The sequence below is a fragment of the Vombatus ursinus genome, unplaced genomic scaffold (assembly GCF_900497805.2).
Source record: "Vombatus ursinus unplaced genomic scaffold, bare-nosed wombat genome assembly UNPS02014945.1, whole genome shotgun sequence".
NCBI lineage: Eukaryota > Metazoa > Chordata > Mammalia > Diprotodontia > Vombatidae > Vombatus > Vombatus ursinus.
The window spans coordinates 22,454,947-22,479,036 of NW_020954723.1; the positions used below are offsets into that span (position 1 = coordinate 22,454,947).

A 24,090-nucleotide genomic window follows, 5' to 3' on the forward strand; every position below is an offset into this window, starting at 1 on the left:
TAATTTCAAAAATAGGAGGAGAAAAAAGTTTCAAGTATAAAAGTCTCCAAAGTATAGTAACTATTGATTATTTCAACTACCACCAGGGCAACCTAAGAATTCTGAGGTACTTACTCTCCCACGGTGAGAAAGTCATCCATTGAATTGCCAAAGGTCTCTGAGCCCACCAAACTGCACCCAGAATACCAATTATGATCTCAAAGGTCACAATTGGGTAGGCCATGGAATGGGGATGTGAGGACTAGATGAAGGCCTTTCCACCTCTTTGACTGTAGTGGCAGGCAGGCTGATCCATACTTGTGGGGAACCATGGTATCTTCCTGAGCTGCCTCACTCCCCCCTCCCCAACCTACCCCCACAACCATCATGCAACAGGCCATAACTCAATGTCCTTCAAAAGCTGATTCATTAAGACAGGGCATTTTCCATGCCAAATCTTGACTGGGGGGTTTGAAGGAGCTGGATGGCAACCAGTCTTTTTTCTCCAAAGGAGCTATGAAAAGACATCGTGAATTCCTAAAGGAAACCTTCCACACTATCCAACAGGTGACTATTTCCTTTGAGAAATGGAGGTAAAGGGCAGCAGGTCTCCTGCTCTACAAAGCTGAGGACCATGATGGCCACCTCCACACAGGCTATGGAGAATCCCAAGGAGTAGAAAGCCATCAACAATATGCACTGGACAAAGGGACCCTCAGGAGTCCTCCTTCCATTTGCTGAAGGAGTCTGGGGACATTTTCGATGCTATTAGGAATCAAGTCAGCTGATTCTACGCGCTGCCTGAACCAGGTGTTTGTTTCCCACAAGGTAGCAAATGGATTTCATAGCGAATGGAGCCAATTCAAAATCTAAGTGCTCCAAACTGTCACAACAGCTCAGAGGTCTCTGGAGCCCTCTGCTGGCGACCTTGCAAAATAGCCATTACCCATTGTTTTAGGAAACCAAGCAATCACTACAGCCTCCTGGAATCATTGATTTAAAGCTGGAATCAGCCGTGGAGGTCATCCAGTCCAACCCCGCCCCCTCATTTTACAAATAAGGAAAGCGAGGGCCAGAGAAGTGGCATGATTTGTCCAAGGTCACACCGCTAATAAGTGGCAGAGCTGGGATTTGAAGCTGGATTTTGAACTGCAAATTCAGCGCTCTTTCCAGGGAACCACACTGTGTTCTGCAAAGTTGAGCAAGAGGCCAGAGCACAAGGCCATGAGGCCTCCTCACACAGTACAGAGTCAGCACCCTGCTCAGAGAAGGTGGGCAGGAAGAGGGAGCAGAAGGCACAGAGGATCAACCTTCCCTCCTCAGTGTGCCCTGACAAAGGCTTCCCAAGTGTTCATTCGTACCAAGGGGCACCAAGAGGCAAGGTTTGAGATGAAGTACTTAGTGAGGTCACTTCCCTTCTACAGGACTCAGTTTCCTCATTTGTAAAATGAAAAAGTTGGACTCATTGGCCTCTAAGGCCCAAATGACCTTTGTGTAAATGACACAAAACCCTCCACCACAGCAAGAGTACAGCGCTCCCTGTCTAAGAGCGCCTTGCGATTTCCCAACTCCAAGTCTTCCTTCATGCCATTCTCCCTATGTGGAAAACCCACTGCATTCCTCTCTAATTAAGTCCTGCCCACAGTTCAAAACTCAGCTCAAGTCTTCCTTCCTCCACCAAGCTTCTTCTGACTATTCCAGCCCATCGGGATCATCCTTTCCTCTGAATTCACAGCACTCACTGAGCTTAAATAAGCACAGTCTGCCTTGGGAAATCACTTGAATTTTTCAATTGTTATTTGAATGCTTATGCCTTTTTTTACTATACCGTTCAGTTTAAGCTCTCTAAATTAGAAGCTCTTAGTAAATTATACTGTAATTGACTCCAATACATCTCTGCATCTAGCAAGCTAAAACCCCTCCTTCTACACAAAACCCTTCCCCAATACCTATTAATTTTAGTGTGTGCCCTCCGTTAATCATTTTCTATTTATCCTATATATACCTTTTTTATATATCTTTCTTTGCTTGTTGTCTCTCCCAACAGATTGTGAGCTCCTTGAGGGTAAGGACTGTCTTTTGTTGTTCTTTGTATCTGCAGCAACAAGCACAGTGCCTGGTATACAGCTGGTGCTTAATAATAGGTTTATTGACTGCGTGACCCTAGACAAGTCACTTAACCCCTTTCCGCCTCAGTTTCCTCAACTATAAAATGGGGATAATCATAGCACACGCACCCTCACAGGATCATTGCTAAGGATCAAATGAGATCGTATTTGTAAAAGGCTTAGAACTGTGCTTAATATAAAGGCTTGTTCCTGTCACTCCTTCTGTACTAAAGAGGTTTTAGTACTTTTCCAAAAACAGAAAGAAAATATGGGAAAGAAAGGGTCCTCAGAGTCAAATCTCCCACTCTGTTTGACTTAGAACCTCAAGCTCTTCATCTTCAGGCTAACAGACGCTCTAACTGCTTTGCTCACAACCCCATATCCCAGAAAGGGCAGCCTAAATGCCAAATCAAGAAACAGCTACACCAGGAACCCGTATCAAGCAACAGCACTGGCCACCTGGGAACAGATCCAATTCCTGACGGGCAAAAGAATGATCATTTCCGCAGCCTAAATGAACCTAATAATTTGCCTAATTAAGTCTTTGAACGGCAGCATTAGCCTGCTCTCTTCATGGAAGTGGGCAATTCACTTAGCTCTCACCTTCTCGAAAGCCTGGCAGCCACACAGCAGCTTTGGACATAGGCTGAGTGATGAGATAGCAAGGGCTTGTCTCCTCATCCATAATTCTCTCAGGGACATTCCCCACACTCCCAGGAAAACGGGCTGCAAACACATCAGAGACAGCCAGCAACAAGTGTTTATAGAGTGCCTGCTACAAGTAAAGTATACAGGTGCTGACAGGGATACAGATAAGTAAAAGACAGTTCCTACCCTCATGGAGATTACAATCTAATGGGAAAGTATGGCAGATGAACGGATAATGAAGAATCCTTCCACCAATTAACCATACAAGGAAAAGAATAACAAATATCAGTTAAATGGTAAAGAAAACACATCTCCCAACTACTCACTTGACAATGTTCCTATCTATAACTGTCTTAGAGGAGAGAAAGAGAGAAAGAACATGGCCAGGATGAGACCCAAATTAGTCGTTCATAAAATCTCACCTTTCTGGGGCAAACTGTATGTTGTCCTCAGCATGTGAAGGTGATGCTCCTGACTTCAGGGGGACACGGGCTTGGAGCTACTTTTCTAGTCGTGAAAACAGATTCACATTGAGACATCTCTGTTCTCTTGCCCTTGTGACAATTAGCATTCGTCCAATTTGTTGCTAAATCTTGCCGACTGCATCTCTCATCCCTGTGATCTCCTTTCCATTTTTCCAGTTGCCACCTACTCCAGGCCCAGACCCAGCTCCTTGTCTCCACCTGTTCCCTGCTTCAATTCCATCTTCATTTAACTGCCAGATTAACCTTCCTCATGCACAGATCTGATCACATCACTCTGCTGCTCAAAACCTGCTGATGACTCCCTATTTTGTTGTTCTTGTTCAGTCATTTCAATCATGTCTGACTCTTCATGACCCCATTTGAGGTTTTCTTAGCACAGATACTGGAGTGGTTTGTCATTTCCTTCTCCAACTCATTTTACAGATGAGGAAACTGAGGCAAATAAGGTTAAGTAGTTACAAGCTACTAAGTATTCAGGACCAGTGCTCTGTGCACTATGGCACCACCTAGCTGCCCCAACTCCCTATTTAATATAGGCCAAATTCCTTGTCCTGGCATTCAAGGCTCTTCATAATCTGTAATATACCTTTCTGACCCTACCCTCTCACTACTCAAAGCTGTTGTTAAATTAGACTACTTACCACCTTCTAAACATAACCTATACTTCCCCATCTAGATACCTATGCTTATTCTGTTCCCTCCATTTGGATGCCCCTGTCTCTCACAATTCTGTTGGTTTATCCATCCTTCAAAGTTCCTCTCATGGAATCATCCCCGATCCAGAAATGAATTTTCTGTGCTACGAACTCCCCACAATACTTCACATATTATCACCCATTTGCATTCTGCTTTTTAAAAAGTAGTTATTTGTATACAATTGTAAGCCGTGGCCCCTAAATTAAAGCTCAGGGTTTACACAGACAGGGTTCCATTTTGGGGATCCCTCTAATCAATATCTCTTTGGCTCATACTCCGATTCAGGGCTTTACCTGGGAATACCAGAATTTGACTCATGCCTCAGTCTATAAAAAGTAAAGCCCCTCTCCTTCCCTAAAAGGTTAGCATAATATCAAATATAGAGTAGGTCTTGTTCCACCTGACAAAAACCACAGAACACAAACAACGTTTATATCTAAGACAACAGTCAAATCAATTTATCTTCCCTCTTTGGTAAGTCCTGTGTCTCCCAGTGACCTATATTGTTCACTAGATCCCTGATTCCCAAAGTGGAAAGTAACTATAGGCTCAATTTTTATTTCATCAGTATCTCATCCTTTTAAAATAAATAAATAATATTTATAAAATGCTTTAAGATTTGTGAAGAACTTTAACGTATTATCTCATTTGATCCTCACAGCAACCCTGTAAGGTAGCTGTTATTATTATCCTCGTTTTTACATATGAGGAAACTGAGACAAACAGAGATTAAGTGACTTGCCCAGGGTCACACAGCTGGTAAGTGTGTGAGGCTGGATTTGACCTCAGGTCTTCTTGACTCCAGGCCTGTGCTCTATCACCGGTGCCAACTAATTATCAGTACAGAAGCACACATATGTTGTGCTCAAAAAATGTTTTATAGAAAGGGTTGTGCAATTAGAAAAGTTCGGAGTCCTTTGCCTGAATTCCTCCCACTAGGGTTAAAAATGGGGGTCACTAGAGACTCATTTCCTAGCCCTGCAGACTCCATATGAATCCCAGTGCTCTGGGTTTGACACTCCCCAGCATAGCTCTGTTCCTTGTTCTTCCTCTGCTCTGGCTTCTGCTCAGGACAGAGACTTTTCCTTTGTGTATACGAAGCTTGGTCCAGGAATTCCTCAGCTTAAGAACTCTAGTTGCTTCAGGACTGTGGGGCTGTATTGCTGTCCACTCTAGAGCCACGTAATCACCCATGCAATTGGTTGCCCTGGGGGGGCGGGGGGATATGACTAAGTAGTTGCACAGACTTTTTCCAGGGAATCAGAACATGTCTGTGTCTGTGTATGTATACATGTGCATGCACACACAAGCATGTGTGAAACTGGCTTTTCTCCGTCCATCTCTCTCTAGTTTTCTCTATCCCCATTTATCTGTGCTTCCTCTTCCTTTTTCTGTTTTAAAGTTCAAACTCAAGGTGGTAGATCAGATAGGAACTTCATCTGCAAAGAGATGGGTGAAAAGTACCAAGGGACTTCATCTTCAAGGCAGAGTCACCCAGCGATACTTGAGACAAGGGGAGTCTACACCGTGCTAAAGAGGGATCATCAACGTTACAATAAAAGCCTCCTCTAGATCAACCTTAGGATTCCTCAGGACTTGGCCTGTCAAGGAATTTTACACCTAATGGAGACACAAGGTAGGACTCAGGGGACCTTATCAAGCTCCCACTGAGGCATGCTCTCTACACAATTTAATTCCCCACTAGACGTAAACTCTAGGAGGTCAAAGCCAGTGTCTTCTTCATTATTATATCTGAGGTGTTCAGGGAGGGCTAACAGCTCTGGAGTGAGGGCTGCCAAACCCTTTTCAGGGCTGCTCATCCACCTTTGGTGTCCACCTGAAATCCAACTCTCACCTGTGGCTCCAAGAAGCTGCAGCATGTGCAGCACCCACAGCCCAGTAATATAATCTTGGCAGATGTGCTAAACTAGGTTGAGGGTAACCAGTAGGCCTCAAACCCAGTGAGTGAGCTAGAGGAAAGTCTACCCCAAGCATGTGAAGATACTCCCTGGAGGAATGAGCAGATGAGAACAATTTGTTCCAACGGCCGTGAGGGAGGATGAAGCAAGTGCCGTGCAGTGCTCAGAGCTCGGTCAGATACCAAAGACTCCAAGGTCATCCACTGTATCCTGGGCCGTTATTGTCTTAACTTTTTTCTTGCTAGTGGACTTCAATGACTCAGGAAGAGTGAGGGTGACAACTTTGCACAACTCAACCTCACTTAAATGCAATCCACAAGCAAATCAAGAAATTACCCATGATGTCATTGGGCCTCTTCAAAAAACAAAGAATGAACAACAATATCACACACACACACACACACACACACACACACACACCCCTGTGCATGGTAAATATGTAACCAGCATCTGTTGAACTGAAATAAATTACTGAAAGCTGCAGGTTTGGGGGTACATGCATTAACAATTTAATAGAGTAAAACTATTCATCTGTAAAGGTCAAACCCCACAAATGCAGCCTCATTTACAACACACAATAAAGTGAAATCTAGAATCTCAGTGTTCTTTAGAGTAGGAACTACTACCTCTTTTCCCAGCTTTAATCTCTGGTTGAGCATTTCAAGCTAATCAACCCCATTCCCATGGGTGAAATGTCATGAGAGGCTGAAGGAAGAGGTTGATGGGACAAGAGAATTCCCTAAAAATGGGACACAAAATGATTGACACCAATGGAGAAATGATGCACCAGTTTTATGAGTATGACCTGTGAATTAAAATGGTTTTGCTTTTTTTTTTTTAAAGGATAATTTTAAGTGCCTCTAAATTCCTTCCACACTTTCATAGGCCCTATTATATCACAACCCTGTCCTAGGCCCAACAGTTAGGAATGGTTATTCATAGAACGCCTCCTACTAAATTGCTGGAAAGGACTAATAATAATAAAAAATAATGATGACAATGATGGAAATTTATGATGCATAAAGCACTTTACACATATTATCCATTTTATCCTCACAACAAGCCTGAGAGGTAGTGGCTATTAATATCCCCTTTTTGCAGATGACAAAACCAAGGCAGACAGAGAGAGACTTGCCCAAGGCCATTCAGCTAATAAATGCCAGGCCTGATTTGAGCTCAAGTCTTCCTAACTCCAGGTGCAGTGCCCTATCCATTGTGCTACCAAGCTGCCTACCACTGAATGATATATTAGCTGACTGGTGGAACTGTGGCAGTCTTATAGAAATGCAACTGATATATTATACTTGGCCCCCAGGCCTCAATCAAAATCACGTTCTCTTAAGCATCAGGTTTATCCCTATCCATGTTGAGAGTCTGCCCAGGAGAATTATTTCATCTATCTCCAAACTGCAAGGAGAAAACCAACAGTAGACATTTGACAGCCACATTACTTTAACTTTTCAGAGCAGGAAGTAAAGTTTCTGAATGATATAGCACGTGAGGCTTTGGGGAACAGATTTCTATTCCCTTCACTTGGGAAACACATGACAGATTTTCAAGATTCCAATTATTTCTGACTTAGTCATTTGCACATGCAAATTGAGTTTATGACACCAGGCATGATTCCCCTAGCACTCGATTCCAAAAAAATATCACTTGAACCATTCCTGCTTGTTCTGTACCTAACATCACTATCTTATTCCAAAAGAACACAGGACAGATATGCCCAAACAACATTTCTCAGTGACAGAAAACTAGTCAATAAACATTCATTAAGCACCTACTATGCGCCAGGCAATGTTGTAAGGATCAGGGATAAAAAGAAAGGTAAAAGACAGTCCCCGCTCTCAAGGAGCTCACAGTCTAATGAAGGAGACAACCTGCAAACAACTATGCACAAACAAGCTATAAACAGGAGAAACTGGAGAAAATTGACAGAGGGAAGGCACTAGCATTAGGAGGGACCAGGAAAGGTTTCCTGGAGAAGGTGAGATTTTAGCTGGGACTTGATGGAAACCAGGGAAGCCAGGGGGAGGAAATGAGGAGGGAAGGCATTCTAGGCATGGGATAGCCAGTGAAAATGGCGGGACTCGGGAGACGGAGTGTCTTGTTTGAGAAACAGTAAGGAAGTCAGTGTCACTGGATCAAAGAGTATGTGGGGGAAGGGGGGGAAGTTGCTATAAGGAGTAAAAAGTTTGGAAAGGTTGGGGTGGGGAAGGGTCTCAAGAGAGAATAAGTAATGAAGAGCTTTGAAAGCCATAACATTATTATTTGATCCTGGAGATGATAGGGAGTCCCTGGAATTTGATGGTGGAGTGCAGAAGGGGGAGAGAGATAAATATACTCAGATCTGTTCTTTAGGAAGATCCCTCTGGAGGCTGAAGAGGGAAGAGATGTGTGACAGGCAGAACAACCAGTAAGCTATGGTAGTAGTTCGGGCCTGAGGGATGAAGGCTTCCACCAGCATCGGAGGAAAGAAGAGGGCTTATACAATAGATGGTACTGTGAACACGGGCTCTGTAGTGACTATACTATATGTTAGAATTTCCCTTCCTCACAGAGGAGCGGGACAATGGAGTTACACAAGAACCAGCCAATTAGAAGGCTTCTGAAGCCCAAAACTGCTTGACATACCAGTGATCCTTTGCGAGCAAACTCTAGCTAAATTTGGAGATGCCTAGAGCTTCCAGAAACCACAGAACTAGCCTTGATGAGCTCAAGGGAAACCTGGAGCAGAAGACTCAAGATCTTGCTCAGGACCTTCTAAACATCCTGCTGCCTGGCTTATCATTTCTGCAGATGTCCTCTCCCTTAACCCCAGCTGTCTGCCCAAAAACCGCTAGAATCTATAATATCTCACTCTTTTTCTACTCCCCTTGGAGTAGTTGAAGAATTCTCTCTCCTTCTCTGCTCTCTTGTAGAATCTTGTCTCCCTTACGAGTCTTTTCTCAGACAATAAACATTTTTAATTGGTGTCTGACTCTGTTTCGTTTCAGGTCCCTTTATGGGCCTGGGGGTCTTTTGTTAACAGTACAAAGGTAAAATCAACAGACCTTGGTAACAGATCGGACAAGGGAATGGGGGGGGGGGGGGGGGGGGGGGGGGAAAGAGAGAGAAAGAAAAAAAGGAGGGGGGGGGGGAAGGGGGGGGGAAGGGGGGGGGGGGGGGGGGGTGGCGGTGTGAGAAAGAGTGAGAAATCAAGAATGGCAGCTAGGTTGCAAGCCTGAGGGACAGGGAGGATGGTCGTGGCACCTCTGACAGTAATAGAGGAGTTTGGAGGAGGGAAGGTTTTGCAGGTAAGAGTTCAGTTTTGGACATGCTGAACTTAAGATGACTACAGGCTGTTGTTGTTGTTTATCCTTCCTTCTTGAAAAGGACCATGACATCAGCAAGGTGATGCCATGACTTGCAAATGAATTGGATTTAAGTGAGGGAGGGCTGTGCAAGGTCACCAGCCTCACTTTCTCCTCCAGAGCCATCTGAGTCCAGTGGCAAGATACAGATCAGGATGATAGGAAATGGCCCCCAGATGACTACAGGGCATCCAATCTTAGATGTCCAATAGGCCCGACTTCAGGTCCGCAGAAAGGTCGAGGCCAGATAAGTAGATTTACAAATCATCAGCATAGAGATAATGGAATCCTGGGAGCTGATGAGATCACCAAGTGAAATTGCACAGAGGGAAGAGGAGAAGAGGGCCCCAAATGGAGCTCTAGGAAACTCCCAAGGTTAAAAGGTGAGGCCAGGAGGAAATAAAGGAGAATGAGGGGGAGTGGCTCAGACATAGTCTATCCTCATTCTCTTTATGCTATGGAGCACCCGCAACACATTTAAAACCTTGACCACATTTACCAGATCATCCCATTGAGGAATGTTGAGAAAAATTGAAAGGCTGCTTCTCAGACACAGGAAATGTCAGCGTGCCTGATGCCTGGTTACAGATTCCTCTATGAATAAAAGTGATCAAAACAATCACTCTGCAAACTTCAAAAGCCAGCAGAAAACAGATCCATCATCTGTAGGCGCCATTTGTTCTACTTCCAAGGCACCATCGCTCTTGGGTCAAGTAGGAGAAACACTGGGAAAGTTCGCACATAGCCTACTTAAGCATGTCCAGTGTATTTTTCATCCTTTCACTCCAACACTCATTTTTCGCAAAATGGCAACCTAATTCCACCTTTCAATCATACCGTAGAATCTAGAGATCAGTGAGAGTCAGCTATATCCAAGAGGCAACCAATCTTGCTTCTCCTGCACCATTTCCTATATGCCACCACCCACGTGGCTTGGTCCCCTTTCTACTTCTGCTCTAAGAATATTACCACTGCTTCCAGGAAGGGTGCAGATATGTCACCCCAAGGCCTGATGGCTCCATTCACTTGTTCCTTGAGGACAAGGGGTCATCTCTTTTTTGAATCTATAGCCTCAATGTTCAACGTGGTGGCCGGCACATTGTAAATGTTTAATAAACACTTTTTCATTCATTTATCCATCTCAAGTGGGAGAAAACTATGGAAGGGAGGGCAATTAGGGCAATGCATCCTTCCCCTAAACTAGATTTAGAATAGTTGAAGATCTAGGTGAAGGACTAGGAGTGAAAGAGATAGTTTGGGGAAATTCCTTTAGAAGCACCCATCAATGTCTTCCATATGGAAATACCCAGCCCACTTTCCCCTAGTAGATGGAGAATACTTTTTTTCATTAAAGAGGCTGGATGTTAGTTATTTTATCTTTAGCAGTGGGTTCACTGTTAACAAAATCTCACAAAAACAACACAGAGGCCCCATGGAGGTTATTCTCGTTTACCATCTTTCAAAGTTACTCTCTATGTTTTAAGCAAAAGATAAGCAAGTACAAAGCAAATGGCCTACAATTGGAAGTCTCCACAGAGAGAACTAAAACTGAGACTACTATTAAGAGAACTGCTAACTGACTAGGAATCAGAAGACCAAGAATTGGATTCACTATTGATATAATCTTCCTTGGGACTCAGTTTTCCCCTAGTAAAATTAGATCTCATATGACATTTAGCTCCTCATCCATCTCATGGGACCAGGGTAAGAATTAACAAAATAATAATTGGAAAGTGTTTTTTTAAGCTTTTCAGATTAAAAAAAAATTAAATCAATCATGCTCTTCATATATATTATCTTGGGCGTAGGATAATGAAGAATTTTTCATAGCCTCAACTGGAGACTGAATAACTATGTATTCCTAAGCAATGCTTAACTCACTACAGACACATATCTTTCTAATATACGAACTGGATTATAGTGGTGCTGGTTTAAAGGAATGAAATACCTCTCCACCCACTGTGCTCACCTGTCTAAGAGCCCCTCGGGTTTTGAGTTCTTACCTTTCACTTTTGCAGGCCAACAAGAATGTAAAAACTAGCTGCTATCAACAAAGGTGAAGGGACTGTGCTATGGGCAATGACATAAAGAAAGATGACAGAAGCCCTTTAGTATTCCTTGAACATCTTGGCCATTAAAAAAAAAAAGGAAGTGAGAGAGAGAGAGGGAGAAACTCTGGGCCTGCCACACTGCAACTTGACTGCCATCTTGATGTCCTTGATGCGTGCAGATGGTGTGGAAGTGGCTGGCACTAGAATAACCCATGAGAAAGAATGAGAGGCCAATGGAGATTTATGTGAGGAGAGTGAGATGGACAAGGTAAAATTGTCAGGAGGAGTTGTTAGAAAGTAAAATATATTGTGACAATTCCACTCCTGCCGTTCATCAATAAACTGACAGATCATTTAGTGTCAATTAGGAGTGATAGATGGACAAGTCCCCATGATCCTGGGCCAAAATTAATGACTGGGAGGGAGAGGGTGATTGAAAATGACGGCTGACATTGAGAAGAAAGTCCTGAAGGTCCCCGAGGGGCCATTACTTGCCTCATTCCCTTGCAGATCAATGCAGGGACAAACCCAAAAACAGACACTTTGAGACAAAACTTAATCAGACTTCTTTTTCTTCCTTCTTTTTCTAAGTTTAGTCCTGCCTTGTTCAGCTTTGTTCCTCACTCCTGGGTCTGCCTACCCCAATCAACAGCATGTGGTTAATTAAAGCCCCCTCCCTCCTTGTGTAAGCCTGTCCATGGCAATGGTTAACTCAACTCTAGGCTGAGAGCCCTCTGAAACTCTTTCTTTCAGTGCGGGAGACAAGGCAGGTGTGATTATTCTCAGAAATAGCCAGTTTTGGGGTAGCCCATAACCTCAACTTTTGCTAGCTGCCAACCAGGAATCCTTTTAGTTCAATTCTCAAATTCTCCCAGCCTGAAGCATAGCATCAAAGGATTTAGCTTTAGAGTTTAAAAAGACCTTCTAGGACACTGAGTCCAGGCCCTCAGATTTTTACAGATGAGGAAACTGAAGGAGGTTAAGTGACTTGTCATGAGGTGGGATGTGAACCCAGATCTTCCTGACTCCAGGTCCAGCACTCTATCCTCTTGGGTCATCTTGCACAGATAAAACACAATGACACTTGAAATCCTTCATTTCTTCCTAGGAGGTTTAACTTCATTTTTCATCCTTAAGGTCCCCAAATCTACCCAGAAAATAAATACTTGAAAAGGCCCCTCTCTAGCTCAGGATTAGTCTTTTGTTCATTTTGCAGGTAAACCTGCGAATCTATAATGCCCCTTGTCATGGCAGGCTTTTCCCTGACCCATGGGGCCTTTGTTTCCTACCGCTTGGAAGGATCAGTAGGGACAAATGCTTTTAATATAAATAGCAGGGCTGCTAGGCATATACCCCTATATAGCCAACACAATTTATTCAGGAATCTTAGGTAAGGAAAGACTGAGCTGCCATCAATACCTTAGAAGAGTTTTTGGACAATAAAGGTCATTAAAAGTAGAGTTGTCACAGAATTACTGTCCCTACAGATCCCAATGAAAATGTATTGCTGCTACTGCCTTCTGTATGAGATACTGACATGACTGGACACCAAGTGCACCACAGTTTGGTACATGACACCCTCTATTTCTTTAGTGCACTTGAGATTAGGCAGAGAATTCACTGAGAATCTCTCTGCAATGAGTAAGGTCTCCAAGTGGAAATTCAAAATGATTATTTTTGATGATTCAGTCACGGCATAGTGGGTATAGTGCTGAATTTGGAAGTCCACTTCATATACACTAGCTGTGTGACCCTGGACAAGTCACTTAATTTCTCTATGCCTCAGTTCCCTCAGCTGTAAAATGAAGAGGCTAGAACTGATGGCCTCTAAGGACCCTTTCAGCTCTGAATCTATGATCCTGTCATCCTATGATAACTCCAGTCTTAGAACCACAACGCTAATTTTACAGTCCCAAGATATGGAATAAGCACTGAATGATACTAATCACTACTGATTGTTGTGGCTCTGCAGGACATTCCTCTAAGCCAGGAAGTGTTCTGGGACCCTCTCCTCATGGAGGCTCACACTGAAATTCAATGGGGGTCATGGAGTTCTACAGTGTCAAAGGGCTATTTGGTGGTTACACTAGTCTCACTTCTCATATAAGCATGAGAGTTAGAGTTGAAAAGAACTTTAGAACTTTAGAATCATTGTCTAAGACCCTTCGTTGAGGCCCAGAGGAGGTAAGTGAAGAGTTAAGACCCCGGGTCTCCTGGGCAGTGAATGGTAAAGATGGGACCCCAAATTCAGGGTTCTTTCCACTACAACACACTTTATCTGACAGGGCTTTTTAAAGTTCTTCCACTCCCAACTTGTTGGCATTGGACGATGTGACGGCATGCACAGTGCAAAGTGCGCACGCTGTGTATTCAGAACCACGGCTGCAGTGAGGTTGCTGCGTTGCAACATGGACAAGCACTGCCAGAAACACCTCGGATTCATTAAGTGTTTGATTTTTAATTAATTTTTGGTCATTGCCCGTTCTTTTACTGCTGCCCCATATGGGGTCGCAACCCACAGTTTAAGAAGCATTGCTCTACGACATAGGTCCCCTCTACCAGCTGCCTCTCCCTCTATCTCTTCCAGATCTTAAAATGAGCCAGCATAAAAAGGGGGAGACAAAGAATGAGACTGTTTGGGGTGGAACAAGATGGAGAGTGGAGGAAGTGGGTATCATCCATTACTTACAGGATGAAAAATATCAAAAACTTCTGACTAAAAGCAGATTCATTTTCTTGTCGTGGCCCAAACAAGGAGAGGGCAGTCTTTTCCCCAGATGATGCTTCCCTTTCCTCCTGACAAGCATTTTGGTAGCGAAATCAGGGACGTAAAGGGGAGCTCCATCTTCTCCATTCATCACTGCTGCTGCACCCACAGTGAAGGAGGTGGCAAGTTAAGAGTGCTCGTAATGCCTTTCAGAAATGGATCCAAAGAGCAGAGAGTGAGAGCACGAAGGCACCTTAAAGATTATCTAGTTTAGTAACTTCTCCAAAGAAACAATGAAAGCTGGGATCTGAACACAGGTGCTCTGAGTTCAAATTCAACATCTTTTTAACTGCATCATGGAAAGAGGAGGATTAATAATAGCAATAATAGCATTTATAGAGCACTTTACCAATCTTATCTCATTTTATCCTCACAACAACTCTGGGAGGTAAGTGCTATTACTACCTTCATTTTACCGATGAGGAAACTGAGGCAAGCAGAAGTTAAGTGGCTTGCTCAGGGTTACACTGCTAATAAATGTCGGAGGCTGGATTTGAACTCAGGTCTTCCTGACTCCAAGTCCAGAGCTCTATCCACTGTGCCACCAAGCTGCCATCTAGCTTTGTGAATAGCCACACAGGAGGTCATTTATGAAAAAAGGAAAGGTGACACATAGAGTCAACATTTCAAGTAAAAATATCAAAGAAGCCTCCGTGATCCACTAAACATTTGAAATGCTTTTCTTATCCCAGGTTCCTTTGGTCCCTTTATAACTTTAAGCTGTGTAACCATGGACAAACTGATTAACCTCTCTGAGCTTCAGTTTCCTCATCTGTAAAATGGAGATATCACCTTTATGAACCCTGACTGAGATACTACATGTAGAAAGTACTTTGTAAACCACAGAATGTCATACAATAATAGAGTGCAACTGAAGGTTTAATTTAACAAATACTCATAATGCCTGCCAGAAATGGACCCTAAGAGCAGAGATTCAGACCAAAGGCAGACCACAGTTTTCCTGTTGTGGCCCAAATACAGCCAGGGAGGTACAAAGAAAAAGTTTAAAAAAGAAAATGATTCCTGCCCTCAAGAACAAGAGTGAATGATGTTTGGGGATTATACATGGAAAGGGTTGGGGAATCGTTGCTATAACTGCTTGGGCCTACGGATCAAAAAACTCCAAAGAATCCTATTAATAAAAGACCCCCTCCTGCCTTTTTCCATTTGCCACTTAGGGGGGAAAATCAGAATTAAAAGTATTAGGATACTGCTTTGGTTAAAATACCAATGAGAAGAGAAAGGGTGAAAATGAGTGAAATGAGAAAAACGACAGTGAAAATGAGACAAGCTAAAAAATGTAAAGAGAGGCAGAAAATGGATAAAAAGAGATAGGCTGGGGGTAAGGTTCTAGAAGGGGTGGGCATGTGCATTGGGGAACGGAATGGGGAAAAAGAAACGAAGGCTGGGGACTGACCTTCTCTCCCTGACCCCAGTACCAGCCCTGTCTCTGCTGTATCATACGTTATTTCTCATAGTCCCTGATCACACAAAGCACCTCCCTCCCTTCCCTTTCCTACTGACAAGTATTTTGGTAGTGACATAAAAGGGAGCTCCATCTTATGATATGATATAGTATATAAGGAGGCAGCTAGATGGCAGGTTAGGCGGGCCTGGAGTCAGGATTCAAATCCAGCTACACAATGTTGTGTCCATTGGTATCTGAGGCAGGATTTAAACTCAGGGCATCCTGAGTGCTCTATCTACTGGGCTTTTGTCGTTTAGTCATTTTCAGTCGTGTCCACTTTCTGGGGTTTTCTTAGCAAAGATATTGGAGTGGTTGGTTATTTCCTTCTCCAGTTCATTTTATAGATGAGGACATTGAGACAACATGGTCAAGTGACTTGGCCAAGGTAACACAGTAAGTGTCTGTGAACTCAGGAAGATGAGTCTATCTACCACCCTACTGACTGGGCTACCAGATCTAATAAAAGTGTCAGGAAGGCTAAAGACTCAGAATAAATAAAGACTTGCAGAAGACTCAAAGAAAACAAAAAAAAGCTATGATGAGGTCAAGAAAAAAAAAGGAAGGAATAGGACAGATGCTTGGAAAAGATAATACAATGGTTTTTTTTTTGTTTGTTTGTTTTTGGAGGCAAATAAGGTTAGGTGACTTGCCCAGGGTTTGAACTCAGGTCCTAGTGACTTCAGGGTGGGTAAGCTATCCACTGCACCACCTTGCTGCCCCAGGCACTACAACGTTAATGGCAGATGGGAGAACAAGAAAAACAAGCAATCCCCACCCCCACACCCTCAACCTAATCCAATTTAACAAACATTTCTTAAGTACCTACTTGGCGGTGCTAGGTCCTAGAGAAAATAGGAAGTGCAGATAAAACATAGGCCTTGCCCTTAGGAAGGAGTTCATAGGTCAGAAGAGGATGTAATAGCATTAACAACTCTAAATCAGGGTTCATAACCTTTTTTTGAATCAGAGACTCCTTTGCCAGTCTGGTAAAGCCTACAAACCCCTTCTTCTGAATCACGTTTTTAAATATATAAAATAGAATGCAGAGGATTCCAAAGGAAACCAATCATATTAAAATAGTTATTTAAAAAAATTTTTATAAACAAGTTCATAGACCCCAGGTAAAGAGCCTCTGCCCTAAATGACACAAAATAAGTATATATTCCAAAAATGATAGCAAAAAATGTTAATTACCTTCAATTTATAATGATTTTACTCCGGTGTGATAAAGCCATTCAATGTTCTAACAACAAAGAAATTAAAGGCAGCAGTGGGGTACAATGGAAAGTGTGGTACATTTGGAATCAGAGGATCTGGGTTCAAATCTTGCCTCTGCTGCTACCTACCTATATGATCTTGGGCAAGTTTCTTCACTCCTTCTCTAAGGTCCTCAATTCCTGCCAGGGCCATCTCCAGTCATCCTGATCTATATCCGGCCACTGGACCCAGATGGCTCTGGAGGAAACAGTGAGGCTGGTGACTTTGCACAGCCCTGCCTCACTTAAATACAATTCAATTGTAAGTCACAGAACCATCTTCCTGACATCATGGTCCTCTTCCAGAAGAAGGACAAACCACACAACAGTGCCTGCCGCTGTAAAATGAATGGGTCACATCAGGTGACCTCAAGGTTCCCCTTCATCTCCAAATCTCTTCTTCTAGTTGTTCAGTCATATCCAACTGCCTTCGTGGCTATTGGGACAAATTGTTTTCGCCCACCCATTCCGCAGGGGGGGTGGGGGGGGGGTCTTCACATGCTTGGGGTAGACATCCCCCACCTCACCAGCGAGTCTGAGGCCTGTCAGTTATCCTCAACCTGATTTCGCCTGTCTGCCTCGATGGTTTTAATGGGGTGTGGCCTCTGGGCATGCTACAGCTTCTTGGAGCCACAGGTGAGAGCCGAGTGCCAATCAGACACCAAACCAGCCATATATATTTTAAAGGTAACACCTGGTATGATGTCTGGTTGATGTAGCAGATACAGCACTGTACTTAGAGTCAAGAAGTCCTGAGTTCAAAACCGACCTCAGCCTTAGGATATCACCTAAACTCTGTATGCCTCAGTTTCCTCATCTGCAAAAAGGGGATAATAATAACATCTATCTCCTAGGGTTGCTGTGAGGATAAAAAGAGATAATATTTCTAAAGTGCTCAGTAAACTTGAAAGTGTTATATAAATACTATAATGATATTGGACTGAACACAGTTTTATTTACTTTATTTTGGTTAAATATTTTTCAATTATCAATAAATCCCGAAGAACTTCAAAGAAAAAAATTAGCTCCAACCAACCCCGGCTTATTCAGGACAGTGCCTACCGTCAAAATTCTAGCATCATGAAAGAGGTGAGCCAGGGTGGGAGAGGTCAAATATTTCAAGGCATGATTTTCTAGAATTACATGACTGAAAACAAATCTGTTATTAATTCCCTCATTCTGCAAACAATTCTCCCTGTTAAGTGTCTTCTATCCTTCAGTGAAAGGCAATGAGATGAGTTACAACAGGAGGTCATGCATTCCTTAACACTGTAAGTCTTCGATCCAAGCTGAATGGTCACCTGTTGGAGGTGCGGCGGTCATGTTTCATACCTTGGGAAAGGGTTGTATACTCTGTTAGTCTATAATTTCCTGATTCTGTGTTATTTACTGACCTACCCTTTTCAACAACATGGAAATCTTGATTCATTTTTGTATCAGGGAGAAAGATGAGGATATGGTAGGAAAGGTGTGTCAAGAGAAAATCTTTGACAATCACTACCTACTGCCCTGATTCATAGCAGGCCTACACATAACCTTCCCAACATGGGTATCTAGCCAGAATGGCATAACCCCTTTTGTGTCATGAACCCCTTTGGCAGTCTGGTGAAGCCTAAGGAACAAATGCAAACAATAAAATACATAGGATTATAAAGTCAACCGATTCTACTGAAATACAGTTATCAAATTATTTTACTGAACAAGTTCATAGACCCAAGGTCTTAAGAACTCCTATGCAGAGTAATAAATACAACTTAGTCAGTTCCACTACTAGAAGCAAAGAAGAAACATTATAACATTAACTTAATTCCAAACACCTCATCTGATGGTGCACAGGACACTTCTGTGAATAAATGTTTGAATTTCTGCTATTCCTACTATGATCATCAAATGACAAGTTCTGCAATGTAAACTTGCTATGAGGAAAAATTCTGATATTCAAAATAATCGTGAATTTTTTTTCTCATTCAAAACAGTCTCCTAAACTGCCCCTCATATGAAAGTATCTAGGTAAATTTTAACCATCCCAGGGCTCTTGCATTCTTATGTAAAAAAAAAAAAAATACACACACACACCCCGCCACAGACATAATATTATATAAATATATGTATATATGTGTGTGCATATATTTATATCTATCATCTATCCTCCCTAGACACTATGCTATATGATCAATGACTGGATATGATATTTGAAATGGTCCCAGAAGTCACATTGGAGAAGCACAGAAACAGGAAGGCATTGCCATCACCATAGGAAAGGTAATGTGAAAACTCTTTGACCTATAAGTAGATTACTGTTTGTTCATCCTTCATACTTGAAGAGGACCGATGTTGGTCATGATGTTGGGGTCAAGGTGCAGAGTGTTTGGCCATGGCTAATCAGACCCATACAAGCTGGGAAGGTTTTACCACAGGTTGGGCACAAATAGTCCATACGAATGTTTGGGATGGAGATGTCTCTAAACTTGTGCAGCTCATGTTTCCTGTAAGCTACTGTGATTCTGCTTTCTTTAATGCTGCGTCTTCTTTAATACAGGCACGCCGCGCGGCGCATATGCTGAGCAGTCGTGCCAGACTCTCCCGTGTCTCACAATTGACTCCAAAGTTCTTCAGAGAAACCTTGAGGGTGTCCTTGTATCGCGTCTTCTGACCTACATGTCAGCCGTGCCTCGTACGAGTTCTCTGTAAAATAGTCTTTTGACATTCACACAATGTGGCCAGCCCACTGGAATTGCACTCTCTGCAGGAGAGTTTGAATGCTCAGCAGTTCATCTTGAGAAAGGACCTCAGCGTCCAGTACCTCATCTTATCAGACGATCTTCAATCTTCCTAAGACAATTCAAACAGAAGCATTCAGTTTCCTGGCATGGTGCTGGGATACGGTCCAGGTTTTCACAGGCGTACAACCATGAGGTCAACACAACGGCTCTGTACAGTCATTCAGCTTGGTAGTCAGTCCAATGCCTCTTCTTTCCCACACATTCTTTTAGAGCCTCTCAAACATTGAGCTAGCTCTGGCAATGTGTGCATTAACTTCATTACCTATGTGGACATCCTTGGAAAGTGTACTGCCAAGGTAAGTGAACTTATCTAAAGCATTCAAAATTTCTCCATTTGCTATAATTTGACAACTGACATAGAGCAACAAAGGAGGACTGGAGATAGGGAGCTGGACCCAGAGTTTTCCTGACAGACAAATCTCCCAGAGTTCAAATCTGGCCTCAAACTAGGTGGGTGACTCAGAGCCAGCCACTTAATCTTTGTCTGTCTCAGTTTCCTCAACTATATGGGGATAATTATAACAGCCACCTTTCAAGGTTGTCGTGAGGTTAAAATAAAATATTTACAAAGTGCTTTATAAAACTTAAAGCACCATATAAATGCTAGCTATTATTATTATTATTATTACTATTATTATTGTTATTATTCTCCATCTGATGCTTACAGCAGGTAATCTTAAACTTAAGATATCAGCTGAGCAACATATGTGACAGCACTAGTGTTTCCCTGACAAACTCTTTCCTCCCACACACAACATTGGGAGGCTTTGCCTAAAACAGGGGTGGGGAACCTGTGGCCTCGAGGTCATATGTGGCCCTCCAGGTCCTAAAGTGCAGGCTGCACTTCCTCACTCCAGAGTCCTAAAAGAAGACAAGTCAGCCCCCAGGGGTCTGAATGGCCTCAGCTCTGCTGATACAGCTTCTTTACCTGTCCCAACATGCTATCCCCCCACCACCCACCACCACCAGCATCAGCCAACATGGAGTAGGACCAGGACAAAGCTTTCCCTGACACCCAGTTGGCCCTTGCTTCCTTGACATAGCTTCCTGGTCATCTAGAAGAGTAAAAACTTTCTTTTCTGACTGAATAATTTGTGCAGGGTAAAATCCCAACTGCAGAATTCACTGACCACTATTACCCATCCTTTCTATTGCACTTTGGGGATTTACTTCCAGAGGAGCAAATTTGCCAAGACAAGGAAACAATCATTCTCACTGTGAAAATTCCGGGTACTCACTTTGAGACTTTCACAGAATCATCTGCCCATCCTCCTTGTCGTCGGGCTGGCTTTGGTGGGGGACCCTGTAAAGAGGAAAGAAAGAAGCTAAAACAACATATTCATACATAAGGCTTGACTCTAACAATAATTTGTTTGCCTGTGGTCAACAGAACCAAAATCATTCTTCAGGATGGAGAATTTATTAACTAATTCAAAAACTGGAGTATCAAGATTCTCACTCTCCTTCAAACTCTGCTTTTGTTAAAAGTTCACAGAGAAATGCTTTCATGAACTATATTTGGTTCACTAAAACTTGTACTGATTATTTAGGGAGGAAATAATAAGTTGAAATGTAGCAGTTGGGAAACCCAATCTGAAGACTTCAGAACATAAGACCTAAAAATATTCAGTGATTATGAATAACACCTAATTGAATAAGGAAATAAAGTAGTAAAAGTACCAACATAGGAACAGAAAAGCAGTCTCATCTTTTTTTTTTTTTTTGGTTTAATAACCAAGGTTGAACTGATAAAACATTAATAGTGAGTTATTAAAAAATTAATAGTAAATTAAATAGTTAAAAATATTAAAAGTAAATTTATAGTAAAAACATTAATTTATGTTTCTAAGAAATTTAAATATTCATCACTGCTTTCACTAAGTTTTAGAAATGCCAGTAACACTAATGCATTGAAATGTTAGGCTCACTGAAATTTCCTATGAATTACTCAAAACTTACTCTCTAACTTTAAAAAAAAAATGCCTTATTGATGAGAGCAAAAGCTTTTAAATCTAGGATTTGAAGGATCACTTCCCAATAACTCTCAAATTGCCCTTTCACCAAACAATAAAAATAAAAACAAGTTAAGCAAACTTACCTGATTGAGGCTGAAAAGACTAAGTAACATCATTATTCATTCTTGGTTTACTATTCCTTAACAGAGAGGAATTATATTTTCATAGCAGTCACCTGGAACCAATCCTGGATACCATTTTATTAGATCTAAATTCCATTGTCTTCATTTACATTATTGTAATCATTCAGCATGTTTTTCTCCTGGTTCTGTTTTGTGCATTAGTTCACAGTCTTGCCATGTTTCTCTGAATTCCTCGTGTTTGTCATTCATTAGATTGTAAACTCCTTGAAAGCAAACAATGTCTTTTGCCTCTTTTTATAATCCCCAGAGCTAAGCATAGCGCCTGGCACACAGCAGGTATTTCATAAGTGTTTACTGATTATGTTCACAATACTTCATTATATTCAATATGTTATATTGAATATATATTATATTGAATATATCAATATATTATATTATTATCATTAATATCAATATGTTATATTGATATTATATTGAATAGATATATTAATATATTATATTATGTTTATTTAGTTATTCTGTCCAATTAATGGCATATACTTTGTTTCCAACTTCGTCCTACTACAAAAAATATTTCTATGAATATTCTGGAACATATGGCACCTTTTTATCATTAACCTCTTTAGGTTAAAAGTCCATTAATGGGACCAACGGGGCAAAGAGTACCAACAGTTAGTGGCCTTTTTTTCTGTGCATAACTCCAAACTTGTTTCCATAGTGGCAGTTCTAATTCAAGGCTGCAGCAACAGTTCCCTGTATTGGTATATCTGTCATCCTGTAGTCCTTATTTCCTTCTTTCACTATCTTTGCTAATGTGATAGGTTTGAAGTGATACCTCAGAGCTGTGATTTGGATTTCTCTTCTTATGTGTGATTAGGAGCATTTTTTACATTGCTGTTGATATTTTGAATTTATTCTCTTGGACACTGTTTATATCCTTTGATTTGACTGCTGAACTTTGGAGGAATGTTTTTACTTTTATGTGCTAGTGTCAATTCCCTACAGATATGGGACATTAGGTTTTGGTTTCTTCTTGGTTTTTTTATGAGATGGTTGATGCAAATATTTTCCCTAAAACATACTTTTACTTTTTAACCTACTCGATAACTTTTTTTCTGAGAATTATTTTTCAAAGTGTCAAAATATCTTTTATACTTTCCATTTAAGGCAATGTGGAATAGCGTAAAGAGTGTTGAAACAGGAATTAAATTTAAGTCCTGGCTCGGTCACTTATTACCCGTCTAATCTGGGAAAAGTCTTCTGAGCCTTGGCCTCCTTATCCGTATAATGGAAATGATACTATTTGGGTATTGTGAAGACCCAGTCAGGTCATGCATGTAAAGTCCTATATAAATGGAAGCCATGGCAGTACACTATAAAGGAGGCCAACAAGGACATTAGTCTCCTTCTCTGGAAATGGAAACCCATAAGCCACATCAAGAACATGCTAAAATGCCACACTGAATCTTTCTGCAAAGGCTACAATGGATAATTCTGTCAACTCTCAAATAAGAAGCTCTGAACTACCTCAATTCTAGCCTGGTGCAGTGTAAAGAACACTAGATGGGGGAATCAGGAGGCCTGGGTTCAAATCTCAGCTCTGCCACTAATCACTTATGTGACTTTGGGCAAATCACTTAATTTCTCTGGGCCCCAGGTACCCATATCTATAAAATGAGATTTTTAAAAAATCTTATGGCAATCCAAAGAATTATATATACTGAAGTCAAGCTATCTTTTGTCTCTTAGAAACACAAAAGAAAGATCAATATTTGTCAAATGGATGAGAATGAAAGCATGAGAAAGAGGGTGAAAAAAAATGGTTGGGGGGGTGGAACCAGAATGATGGAGTAAAAGCAGTGACTTGCTTGAGCTCTCCCCCAAACCCCTCCAAATTACCTGTAAAAAAATGGCTCTAAACAAATTCTAGAGCAGCAGAACCCACAAAAAGACAGTGAAACAAATTTCCAGCCCAAGACAACCTGGATGATTGGTTGGAAAGGTCTATTGCTCAGAGTTGGGAGAGAGAGGATTATACAGGGAGAAAAAGAAAGGGAGATGTAAAATAGGGTAAATTATCTCACATAAAACAGATAAGAAAAGGCTTTTACAGTGGAGGGGAAGTGGGTGAAGGTAAGAGGGAATGAGTGAATCTTATTCTCATTGGATTTGGCTTAAGGAGGGAATAACATACACACTCAATTGGGTATGGAAAGCTATCTTACCCTATAGGAAAATAGGGGGTAAGAGGATAAAGGGGGATGATAGAGGGGAGGGCAGATTAGGGGAGGGGATAATCAGAAGCAAACATATCTGAGGAGGGACAGGGTCAAAATAGAGAATAGAATAAACAGGGGGCTAGACAGGATGAAGGGAAATATAGTTAGTTTTCCACAGCATGACCTCTATGGAAGTGTTTTGCATGACTATGTAAGTATAACTTGTATCAAGTTGCTTCTCAATGAAGGTGAGTGGGGAG

The 24,090-nt window shown here is 41.8% G+C and overlaps 1 protein-coding gene across 1 annotated transcript in view; it reads right to left on the reverse strand.

Annotated features, from left to right (window-relative positions):
* IFT43 (intraflagellar transport 43) overlaps positions 1 to 24,090 on the reverse strand; it is a 121,925-nt gene that overhangs the window by 62,097 nt on the left and 35,738 nt on the right. The window contains exon 3 of the mRNA XM_027844907.1: positions 20,752 to 20,816. Within this exon, the coding sequence (XP_027700708.1) occupies positions 20,752 to 20,816 (65 nt within the window). The remainder of the gene's footprint in view (positions 1 to 20,751; positions 20,817 to 24,090) is intronic.